This window comes from Natator depressus, chromosome 9 (genome assembly GCF_965152275.1).
Source record: "Natator depressus isolate rNatDep1 chromosome 9, rNatDep2.hap1, whole genome shotgun sequence".
Taxonomy (NCBI): Eukaryota; Metazoa; Chordata; order Testudines; family Cheloniidae; genus Natator; species Natator depressus.
In genome coordinates, this window is record NC_134242.1 from 180,312 (window position 1) to 192,963 (window position 12,652).

Here is a 12,652-nt window from a genome sequence, read left to right on the forward strand (position 1 = left end):
TTGGGCTGGGGCAGGGTGTAAAAAATTGTTCTTCTTAACCGCTGAGGATAGCACAAGATTCAGTGGGCTTAAATTGCAGCAATGGAGGTTTAGGTTGGACATCAGGAAAAATTTCTTGACTTGTCAAGGTGCTTAAGAACTGGAATAAATTGCCTAGGGAAGTTGTGGAATCTCCATCATTGGAGATTTTTAAGAGTGGGTTAGACAAACACCTGTCAGGGATGGTCTAGATAATACTTAGTCCTGCCATGAGTGCAGGAGACTGGACTAGATGACCTCTCAAGGTCCCTTCCAGTCCTATGATTCTATCATTTGTTACTTGCCATTAAAACAGCTGGATTTTATTTACATACATGTTTGTTAATTATTCTGAGCCTGCTAAAGTACAATTGTTTTGCCTTAGAAAAAACCCAGACTTTTTTGTATGCCACAACATTCAGCACCTTTTAAAAGTGTCTATTTGGAACATATTAGACCCATAAACTCTCAAACCATACAATACCTTCCCCAGTTGTCCATTTGGGCCCACAGATACCATTCAAATGCACCCCTTGTACTTCTTCAACAGCCTCAGATACTACCCCAGTGTCCAAAGACAACACATTTTTCAGAAAGGTAGATTGATTTTGTTTAGTTCCAGATGGTGGTTTGTAGACTCTCTTTTTGTTTATTTTTATGGTGCAATTGGAGCCCGTTGTACTTCTGTGATGGTCTTAGGACTGATGCATTACCAACTGGACTGTTTCTAACCCTTGGGACCAACTCCACACCCTTCACATTAGGGCACACAATGTTGTAAGCTTCCATCACTTCATGGCTGCAAATTTGTAAGACAAAGGGAAGAAAGCATTTCTCACTTCTTTCCTTACTTACTTAAGTGAGCTTTGAATTGGGTTATTTGAACCCAACTCTGCCCTTTACTTCTCAGGTCTACCAAGCATACAGAGGGACCAAGCTGATTCAACACCAAGCATGAACTGTACCACTTTGCCTTTGGGAAAGGGTGGTAGGGAGCCTGATCCTGGATTATTGCTTTTAGATTCCATTTGATGCTTGGTTAGGTCTCCTTTGGCACTGAACTGCACCTTGGACTTCTGTACTTCCACCTTGTTGGTTGACACATTCTTCTTTCTCTGGTCTTATTACAAATGGCGTTTCCCCCCCCGCAATCTGAACCAGGTGAGTTGCTCTAGTAACTTCCTCAATAAAGATGTTGAGATTTCAAGGTCCAAAATTGGTGTCTTCCATCTATCTTTTTTGGGGCTAACATATAAAAGGAATAGAAGCCTCTCCCTTGATATTGAGGTGGCACTTGATATTGTCCCTCTTCAGAGGAGAGAGTCTGCCTCCTGCTGAAGAATCAGTTCATCAAAGTGGTCCCTAAAGTAGAGTCAGGAATGGGGTTTGTGGGGAGGGAAGGAGAGAAATTGGATGGTGTAACCTTGATGGACGATTTCTAAAACCCAATCGTGTGTTGTGATAGAGTCCCAATTATGGGCAAAAAGTGAGAGACAGCTCCCAAAGACAAGGAGGGTAGAAGTGGGTGGCTTCAATAACTGTGAGCACTTGTCATCAGAAGCAGCCCTTGGCCTCTGAACCCTGTGTCTTTTACATGGAGGTTTAACTGGATGCTGGTGGTAGAATGTTTGAGGAGGAGGCGGCCTTGACTGTACACCTGTAGTTCATGTTTTCTCTTCGGGACTGGAGTATAAATTCCCAGGAAATGGAGGCTCAATCTAGACTCTTTCAATGAGTGTAGGGCCTCATGCGTTTTCTTGATAAACAAATCTGACTTGTCAAAAGGTACATCCTGTATGATGATCTTGACCTCTCTGGGGAACCCCAAAGAGTGAAAGACTCACACCTCATAGCTATGCCAGTGGCTAAGCTTGTAAGGATGTTTCTGACACTATCTTGCCTTTCTTGATGAAGGACTGAAATTGGGTTCCACTCTTTTTGAGATGGCCTTTCCCATTTCCAAGATGCTTGGAGGCAGATCACTACATACAAGTGGATCACAGAGGTCTTATCAGGCTACATCATTCACTTTAGGTCTCTCCCTCCTTTCCCTGACCCTCTCCTGGGAGCCCTCTCATGAGCTTTTATTGAGACAAGAAATAGACTCGTTCCTTCGATTAGGAGTGATAGAGCCAGTCCCAGCTCCTCACAAAGGAAAGGGGTTCTATTTGAGGTATTTCCTTGTGCCAAAGAAGGATGGAAGGTGCAGACACATCTTGGATCTAGGGCTACTAAACAAATTTGTAAAGTCTCAAAAGTTCAGGATGGTGACTCTGGCAGCTATAATCCTTTCAGTAGAGGCAGGAGATTGGTTTTTGGCCCTCCACCTACAAGATGCTTATATCCATATAGCCATAAACCCACAGTTCCCCTTCACATAAAGAACTCCCTTGACTGGTGGAAAAATCCACTCAACGTTGGTGCAGGCATTCCTTTCGTTTACCCAATTCTAGCAACAACTGTGACAACATATGCATCCCTATTGGATTGGGGAAGCTTACCTCAATACCCTCATGGCTCAGGATAGATGGTCACCTCAGGAAACCACTCTCCACATGAACCTGTTGGAACTCAGGGAAGTCTGGAATGCTTGCCTTCATTTTCTACCCCTCATCAGGGGAAAATCAATCAGGATCACGATAGACAACGTGGCCTGCATTTTCTAGATCAACAAAAAAGGAGGAGCACGATCCCCCTCCCTGTGCACAGAAGCAATAGAGTATAGCCTAACAGATCCAAATTTCAGCCATCTATCTCACTAGTGTTCAGAACACCACTCCACTGCCTATACTATAAGCAGGCATTTCTCCCAGGACTGTGAATGGGAACTGGAGTCTCAGTTTCTCCATGGTATATTCCAAAATTGGTGATTTCCAGAGGTGGGACCTCTTCGCTACCTCCAGGGGACCACTTGTACCCAATGCCATGGGCTCCCCTCAGCCACTTGGCCCCTCCTTTTGGCCCTGCTGAGGCTTATGGGACTCCTATTGCAGATGCCACAACTCCATTTTTGAATCACACCACACATTGCCTACTCAGCATCCACTGGATCCATCAAAATACAAGGAGGAGGATGTTGATCTGCATCCTCAGGTACTGATGGTACTAACAGAATCTCATCCTCATCTCTGGATGAAGCAGTCACTCTATCCTCACCATCTCCACCAGGCGACCAGAGACAGTACTAGGAGCTACCGCAGAAGATAGCCAATAACCTTGAGATCTCATTAGCGAAGGTCCAGGACCCACAACACTGACTCCTGGATATTCTGCAGCCTACAGGTCCTAGCAAGGTGGCACTCTCAGTTAATGAGTCCATCTTGGAGCCAGCTAGAGTGGTCTGGTATACCCCAGCCTCTTGCACTGCCATACACAAAGGGTTGAGAGACAATATTTCATCCCCACCATTGGAGCCAAATTTCTTTTCTCCCTCCAGCACTCAACTCTCCGGTGGTACAAGCAGCGATGGAGAGAAAAAGGTCACAACATCAGAAGACGACTCCACCTGACAAGGGATCAAAGAGGTTGGACCTTTTGGGAAGAAAGGGGTTTTTTGTTTTGTTTTTTTCCTCTGGAACCCTGCAGTTCTGTGTCACTATCAGGCCTTGTTAGCAAAATATGATTTTAACAATTACTCCAGACTCGCAGACTTTAAGACAAGCTTCCCCATCAGGATAGATCCCCATGAGTGGGGTGTGAAGAGGAACAACATTAATCCTCTCAATACTTATCTACTAACTAGCTAGCTCACAACTATCTCATACACAGTAGTATTAAACTATAAACAAGAAGCCAGGCAAGGCATGCTCAAGGCAGACATAGTAGGGTTCCATCTCAGGCTGAGGGGTTGAGAAGGATCTAAGGACAGTTCACCTGTGCAGGCCTATAAAGTCTGCGAGTCTGGGTTCTTCGGTGGTGTGTGGCACAAGGAGGTATAGGACATATGTAGGCCAAATTGATTCTGCTAACAGAGAATCTCCAGTCAAGGGCTCGAAGTGCATGTGCACATGAAGGGACTAGAGTGGAGCACCCCTAGATACACTACTCAAAGAAGAAAAGATGGTTCCTGTCTCACTGAAGTAGTCTCATCTTCCAGTGTGGCAATGTCCCTGGAAGGATCAGGCTAGAGAAGAGAGGGTGACTGGGGGAGAAGGAGATAGATATCCTCCAGGGAAGTGTAAGTGTCCATCCATTCTGGTGTTTGGGGTGTTCTGAGGAATGGGACTGACAGTTCCGATGTGTCCCAAAAGGTTGCAGTTGGATGGCCCTTTGAGAGACGGGCCAGTACCGCCAAAGAGTCAGGTCCTGCACTCTTAGATGGAGCCAGCAGATGTCAGTCCTTGTGCTTAGGAGTCGGAGCCACTGATGGATCCTTCTTTCTTTTGCACTTTACCCTCCTGACTTGGGGTTTTCAGTGTTCCTGAGCCCTTAGGATCTAAATGTGAAGGCTTACCCGACCTGATCAGGGTAAGCCTTTATGAACAGATCTGGATGGGGATCTGTCCTTGTGACTGTGAGTGCAGCCTACTTTCACTGGAAGCATTGCATGAGGAGTCCTTGGGCTTAGCAGCAGTAGTCTCAGCTCCCAAGCTCGTGCTTGGAGGGGCGCTGTTTGTCTCTTGAGGCCAGTGTAGAGTGCAAGCATCCTGCCTCACATCAGAGTGTGGTCTCAGCCTTTTCCATAAGGTGTTTCTTCAGTTGAAGCTCACATGCTTTGCGTGTTCACGGAGGAAAGGAAAGACAGATACCGCACTTTGCAGATACCCAAATGGTAGAGGCAGCTTTGGTATTCGTTGTTCACAGTGAAGGAGCAAGGGCAAGAGAGAAACTTCCTTAAATCCAGGACACTGGGCATAGTCCCAGACTCTGGGGAGGGACTCCCCAGTATGGGGAAAGAATTATACTAACTATACTATATTAAGTAAAACTATTTACTATATCTATTTATAGGCTATAAAGAGAAAATTGGAGAAATCTGTGGATACAGGGATTCTGACTCAGGTCATGCAGCTGTAAGAAGGAACTGGGGAGGATTTAGCTTGCACTGCCTCCTATGCCCACAGTCTGGAGCAAAAGGAGAACTACTGTGCATGTTTGGGCCAACGGATGCAGCTTGTTAGAATTTCCAGTCTCTGGTGGATGGCAAGCATGAGTACCCAACTGTGAAATACATATAGGAACTAGGAATTGAAGAACCACCCAGCCTTAAAATCCCCTTGGGAATTCAATGTAGAAAGTTACATACACAAAACAATTTTTTTAAAAGTGGGTTTTATATTATCTTTCAAATGATTTATAACTGTTTTAAAAAACCTTCACCATCTTCGAAACAATTGAGTTTCAGGTACATTGTTTTTACTCACATGATGTTTTCCACTGATTTGGGTTTAATAAAAATGGAGATTGGGTACAGCTGGGCTATCTGCAACCTCTTGATCGCATTGCCAGAGACATCAAGAATGCAGTGTTTCCCCTAAAGCAGAAGGGGGTGGGGAGAAGGAGGGAAGAGGGAAAAGATTAAAGTCCTCAAGTTACACATGTGCATATTACATGCAATTTAGAAGTGAAAGCCTGGCCCCAATGAAATCAGTGGGAGTTTTGCCATTGACGTCAATGGAATCAGGATTTCATCATCCTAACGGTTTCCAGTTGCTGTCAAATTTATTTCAGTAGTACCCACTGATTAAAAAAATTATATCTAAGGATAAGGCATTATTCCAGTCAAAACTCCAGCCTTTAGAGTTGTGTTGGCCTTAACTAATTCTAATTGAATACGGGTTGATAATACTTTGCTTTATAACTGGAAGTGACACTGGCCTAGCTGTACAATGCCCTATTTTTCACATATCTGTCACATATGTAATGCAGTGTCAGTATTTCAAGAAATTACCTTGCCTTTTAATATTGGTTGGGGATTTTCTTCTCTCAGTTTTAAATATACTAGAGAGTTGCACATCTTGTTCCTTCTAAGCATACTAGGCTTAGTGAATAGCACATACCAGGTGCTCCTTGCATTCCTCCATTCGTCCCACAAACTCCATAGGTGTCACCCACCTTTCTCCCTCTATTTCAGGGAAGTCTGTCCCAATGTAATCACCTTCACTGTTAAAATTTGTGCCTTATTTCTAATCTGAATTTGTCTTCAATTTCCAGTCATTAATTCTTCTTATGCCTTTCTCCACTGGATTAAATAGCCCTTTAGTACCTGGTAGTACCTTTTCCCCATAAAGGTATTAATACACTAATCAAGTTAGTGCTCAATTTTTTTTGCATTTCATTTTGCATGTAGTCCTTTAAATCTCACACAGTAAGGCTTTTTTTTTGCAGCTTCTGAATAATTTTTGTTTTCCTTCCATACATTCTCCAATTTTTCAGCATCCTTTTTAGGATGTGGACACCAGAACTGTATGTAGTATTCCAGTATTGATCTTTCCTATTCTGTATACAGAGGTGAAATCACTTCCCTACTTTTGCTCACAATGCTCCCGTGTTTATATAGCCAAAGATTGGATTAGATCGTTTTGCTACAGCATTGTATTGGAAGCTTATGTTGAGTTTACTATGATCCCTAAATCGTTTTCATGCATTTGGCTTTATTAAAACACATTTTGTTTGCATGGACGCAGGTTATCAAGCACTTCAGACAGTTCTGTATATTACTACCCTGTCTTCATCATTATTTACCATTCCATCAATCTCTGTATCATCTGCAAATTTTATGTGCATTGATTTTATATTTATTTGCAGTGAAAAATATTGAATAATGTCAGGCCTATCACCAATCTCCATGGAACTCCACTAGGAACACCCCCATTCGATGATAGCTGCCCTCTGACTACTATTTTTTGATATCTATCAGCTAGTTCTTAAACCAGTTACCGTGTACTTTACGGAAATTGTATAGAGCTTAGTTTTTAATCAGAATGTCATGCGGTACTAAGTCAAGTGCCATTCAAAACTCTAAGTATCTCTGCAGTTACCTTTATCAACCAAACGTGCAGAATGCAAGTTTGAAGAAGATGGAGTACGTGTTGCTTTTTGGTATTTATTAGAGATGGATTACGAAGTGCTAGGAGTGTGTTACTGACAGCACTGTAGGCAATATGAACATTGAAAGGAATGCCAGGGGTCTTTCCCCTTAACTTCTTATTTCCATTCTTTTAAGGTTTTGGGTGGATGAGGTGTATCCTGATGTAACTTTAACTGTCATTAAATGCACTTTTTGTTTGTGAATAGACAAGGTCTTAGAAATATGAGATGTCACTGTATCACTCTGCTGTTAAATCCTTGCTAGAGAAAATAGATCTTTGTGTGTGAAGGAGCAAGGTTTTTCTGTACATAATTGTATTAAAATAGTGGATAGAATTGGGTGTGTGTCTGTGTGTGTGTGTGTGTGTGTGTGTGTGTATGTGTGTGTATATATATATATATATAAAAATTATAGTATTCCTATTCTCTGTTTATAATTCTATGTATTTATGCTATTTATTATGCATGTTCAGAGGAGCATGGTATATAAATGAGACCCTACCCATATAGCTGTGAAACTTAAAAATATAAATTCAAACAATGGAAGTTACACACTAGCACTAGATTTACCTTTTCTGCTACTTCCCGCACTGACTGCACACTTGTTCCATAAAGGTGATTGTTGTACTGGCCAGCCTCAATGAATTTGTGATCCTGAATATCCTTCTCCATTTGCTCTCGAGAGGTGACAAAGTGGTAATCCCGTCCATCCACCTCATAATCTCGTTTTGGTCTGGTAGTATCTTTAAAGATAAGTAAAAAGCTCTCTAACAAGAAAGCTACAACTTTCACCACAAATTAAATGTTTTCTACAATACTTGGTGGCAAATATTTCCAGAGAATGTCTTCCATTTATACTTTAAAATTGTTAAATGAGAAATGGATACAAATTTCACACTTAAATAATTCTAGGAGGTAAAGACATGTCACAATATAAAAATTATTGAACTCAACACAGAGAGGTCACAGTAGAACTATGACAGAGCTTATTTCATTAAATTCGCTATGGTATTTGCTGGGACTTACGTGGAACGCATGATCCAAATTTGTCTGGAAATTCTGAGATTAAATCATCATTTATTCTGTCTTTCATGGGTCCCAAAACAATCACTGGCCGAGTGTAATTGACTGTCAAAGATAGATTGATAATGTTTCTTCATTATAGTTTGATCATTAAAACACCTTCAAATTTCACCAAAACAAGCTTTATTATAATTCTGATTATAGATTAGTTATATTATATTATACCATTAAGATACAGTTAAAACAGACAGAATTTATTCCTGGTGGGAGAAATTATTGAAGGTTGTAGGCCAATTTATACTCCTGGGGGAATTCTGTGTCACTGCGTGTACAAAGAATTCATGTCCCCTGCAGATTTCTTTGCTTCTCCACATAAAAAATGACTTTCTGACAGGGTAGCAAAGGGAAGCTGCAAGAACAGTCCTGCACCACTCCCTAGCAGCGCAGGTACATCGTTTCAGGCAGCTGGCAGAGAGATAAATCACCGCAGGGCTGGGGACACCCCAGCCAGTGGCTTCTACCCTGAGCCAGGATCAGCTACTAATCCCAGTTGGGCTGGAGGCAGGAGAGGACAGGATTTCCTCTTCCCCTGCAAGGAGTTGCTTGGGCTGCGTCAGACCCACCTCCAGAAACCTCCCCCAGCTGCAGGAAGCTCAGCATCCTCCCCTGCTTCCTGCCCCCATCTCTTCTCAGCTGTGGGGTGAGGGGTCACTGTACAGGGAGCTGCTCCCCCATCCACCTAACCCCCCCATTCATCTGGACCTCCCATACCCAGACACCCTTGTCAAGCCTCAGCTGGTACATCCAGAACCCCCCTAGCCCTCCATACCTAAACTTCACCCCACTGAATCTCAACCCCTGCACCCAGATCCCCTACCACCCAACCCTGCACCCAAACCACCCCCCACAGAGCTCCCTGCAATCAAATCCCCACCCTGATGAGCCGTACCCCTTGCACCACCCTGAGCCCCCACATGCAGAACCCCACACTACTGAACCCAACTAGCTGCACCCAGACCCCCACCAAACCCAACTTCCCCAGCGCTGAGACCCCCACACCCAGACCCCCCTGCTGAGCCCCAACCACCTTCACCGGGAAGCCCCTGCAGAGTCCCATTGCCCCTGCACCTGGAACCCCACAGTGAGCCTCTGCGCATCCAGATCCCCCCACACCTAGACCCTGCACTCAGCTGCTGCACCCAGATTGTCCCACACAGAATCCTTTCACCTCACACCTGGATCTCCCAGCACTGAGCCTGCCTGCTCCACACCTGGTGTGCCTGGCACAGAGGGGCAGGGCCCGAGGGTGTGTCTGGGGCAAGCCCAGGTCTTGTGCTGTGTCAGGGTTGGGTGAAGCCTCGGCGCTGAGTCCGTACCCTGGGGATGTGGGGGCTGCAGGGTTATTTTTATTATTTTTGTTATTTAGTAACAAATAAAACTAGCAGAATTTTAAAATATTATGCACAGAATTTTTAATTTTTTGGCACAGAATGCCCTCAGGAGTAAATCTATACTGAAGTCAATGTGAGCTGCTGAGTGCTCCACAGCTTGGAAAAATTTATCACTTATTTACATGGTAAAGGGCAAGATTTTCAAAAGAGCTCATCATCCAACAGCTACATTTATGAATCTAAATATAGTTGCTATATTTTCAGACTTGCTATTCTGAGAACAATGGGACCTGCAAGATGCTGAGTCTGATAGACATTGCAAATATCTTTGGGGACCAAATTGTATTACGTGTATGAATGGTTTATGTATGCAGCTCTGCGATGGCGGGGAGAGTTGCCAGAGCTTTACCAGGAACCAGTGGGGGATGATTAAGGTGAATCACTTAAGTCTTAAATACCTCCAGAGAGGTAGCATTCCTTGGGGAGGCTTGCATATACTGGTTCAAACCGGATTTTGCAGACACCAACAGAAAAAGAAAGGGCTTTTGATTTAAAGCCAGATTTAAAATGACTCAGTGCCTTCTTTCTGATCCAGCAAATGCACAGGACCCTCTTGTCCAAGGGCCCCCAACTCCTGCGGAAGGCTTGGAAAGACTTTGGCCTATTAGGGCCCTTTAAGAGAGATGGGTAACCTCTCACACATGCTAAAAGCTTATATCAGAACTTTCTTTTTTTTTTAAAAAATTCTCTTTAATGATTTTACCCTAAGAATAAAGATTCTTGCTTAGAAAGAGCTGTGTAGTAACTTGTAACTGCTGGCAATGCCCTCATAGCCCTCGGAGAGAGAAAGCAAAGCGTAAGTGCTGGCCTAGAGGCAAACTGGCTTGCTGGGGATATTGCAGTGTAAGGCAGGGAGCTGTGCAGCCTTAAAACACCAGTTAGAAGGGAGAGAGACATGGGTCTCCACACAACAGAGGTAATGGCCGGGAGTCAGAAACCTTAAGTGGGTGCCATTGAGGGACCATGGAGGGAGAATTCAGGTGCAGTTATCTTGACACTGAGCATGATGCTGATCCTGAGAAATCTTAGGTACTCTGAAGACTCCCCCTGAAGATCTCTGAGGATCAGGGTAATTTTTAAAAGTACAAAAGCTTTATCTTGCTATAACTTTAAAGTGGACACTTTATTTCTGATGTACTTTACAAATGCTATTTTAATTATATACTGCACATGCAGAGTATTCTGAACAGACAGCCCTTTTACTTTCAGATTACAAATATCTGGTATAGATCCCGAACAACTCAACACTCAGTACCTCAGAAAATCAGTCCACAAATCTATAGCTATTTGCCTTTGTTCTGACCCCTTTCTAAGTCTGCAAAGAATGAAATGGTGGTTACACCTAGACATAACTTAATGTTAAAAAGCTGAGCAGGAATTTTGGCCAGTTCAAAATTAACTGTTATCCTATTAAGTTTTACAACATTTTGACACCCCCCCCCCCCATTTTCAGACACATTTTTGAAGCAAATGAAAGTGGTCATGCAAAAATGCTGGGGTGGAAAGGGATATTTAGAGTAGGAACAAATAGCCTCCTTTTCTCACTAAAAGTTTTCAAAAACCAAAACATTTAAAATATTTAAATGTTTCTGTGAAAAGTTCAATTTTTGAAAAATAGTCAAATTCAGTGGAAAAAAAATTATTTTCACCAGCTACAGTTGGAACTTTAAACAGGTCAATAATTTAGTGAAATATTACTTTTTTTTGCTGTTCTGGAACCGGGAAATGGAATTAGAGCAGATCGGAAGATATTAGAATATTTAAAAATAGGTAATCAAACTCTAGGATCTGATAGGATTCAAATTCAGATAAAACTCTTAAAAATAAATTATCCCTGTGTAAAGTCAGTGGTGTATAGATATTACTAGCAACTAGCACTCATTAGTATTAGTGCCATTATAATGTATGTACTGGAATAATATTGTAATACATATACTGTATAATAGATTTTTGGGGTGTTAAGTGTAATGTCAGTGTCTAGGGCAAGGGTGGGCAATCTTTTTGGCCCGAGGGCCACATCTGGGTGGGGAAATTGCATGCAGGCTGGGGTGGGGGTTGAGGTGCAGGATGTTTTTAAGGTCAGGCTTGACAAAGCCCTGGCTGGGATGATTTAACTGGGAATTGGTCCTGCTTCGAGCAGGGGGTTGGACTAGATGACCTTCTGGGGTCCCTTCCAACCCTGATATTCTATGATTCTATGATTCTATGTGTGGGATGGGGGGAGTGCAGTGTGCAAGAAGGGGCTCAGGGCAAGAGTTTGGGGCAGAGGAGGGGTGCGTGGTGTATGAGGGGGCTCAGGGAAGGGGGCTGGGGTGCAGAGTGCAGAAGGGGGCTCAGGGCAGGGAGTTTGGGGTGCAGGGTGCAGCAGGGAGATGGGGTGCAGAAGAGGTTCGGGCTCCAGCCCGGCACCTCTTACCAGGAGCGGCTTTGGGGTGGCAGCGGCGTGCATCAGTGCTAGGGCAGGCTCCCTGCCTGCCTGCCCTAGCTCCGCACTGCTCCCGGAAGTGGCCAGCACCACGTCCCTGCGGCACCTGGTGGAGTGGGGGCAGAGGGGTCCGCATGCTGCCCTTGCCTGTGGGTGCCTCCCCTGAAGCTCCCATTGGCTGTTGTTCCCCGTTCCTGGCCAATGGGAGCTGCGGGGGGCGGTGCCGGCCGCTTTTGGGAGCGGTGCGGGGCCCACGGTGCCATGGGGTGGCAATCCTGTGGTCTGGATCCAAAGCCCCGAGGGGCCAGATCCGGCCCATGGGCCGTAGTCTGCCCACCCCTGCTCTAGGGACACTTGGAACATTTTGATATCTCAACAAATATATATTTTTTAAATTTAATAGGTTCTACAAACCTTCCTGTTGGCTGACTGGTTCGTAAGACAAGACGTATTCTTCTTGTCCACCTAAAAATTTAAACACATATGTAAGGAAATTTGCTGAAGTGGTAAGTAGATTTTGTTTTAAAAAATTTGGCATACATGTAAAAAATTTTAGTCCTTTAATGAAAGAAAATTAGATCAGAAAATCCTCAACAAAATATATGTCATGATAATACTGATGAAGGAAGTTCTCTATAGAGTGATACATCAGAAAAATCACAAAGATAAGCCAAACAAAAATTTCATAATAAAATGGACATACCTG

The 12,652-nt window shown here is 43.6% G+C and overlaps 1 protein-coding gene across 37 annotated transcripts in view; it reads right to left on the reverse strand.

Moving 5' to 3' along the window:
* The window catches only part of DLG1 (discs large MAGUK scaffold protein 1), a 428,909-nt gene that overhangs the window by 10,100 nt on the left and 406,157 nt on the right, over positions 1-12,652 (reverse strand). For all 37 annotated transcript variants that reach the window (XM_074963286.1, XM_074963276.1, XM_074963269.1 and 34 more), the window contains 4 exons: positions 12,361-12,411; positions 8,074-8,175; positions 7,618-7,790; positions 5,382-5,491 (listed from right to left, as the gene is read on the reverse strand). In XM_074963286.1, the coding sequence (XP_074819387.1) occupies positions 5,382-5,491; positions 7,618-7,790; positions 8,074-8,175; positions 12,361-12,411 (436 nt within the window). The remainder of the gene's footprint in view (positions 1-5,381; positions 5,492-7,617; positions 7,791-8,073; positions 8,176-12,360; positions 12,412-12,652) is intronic.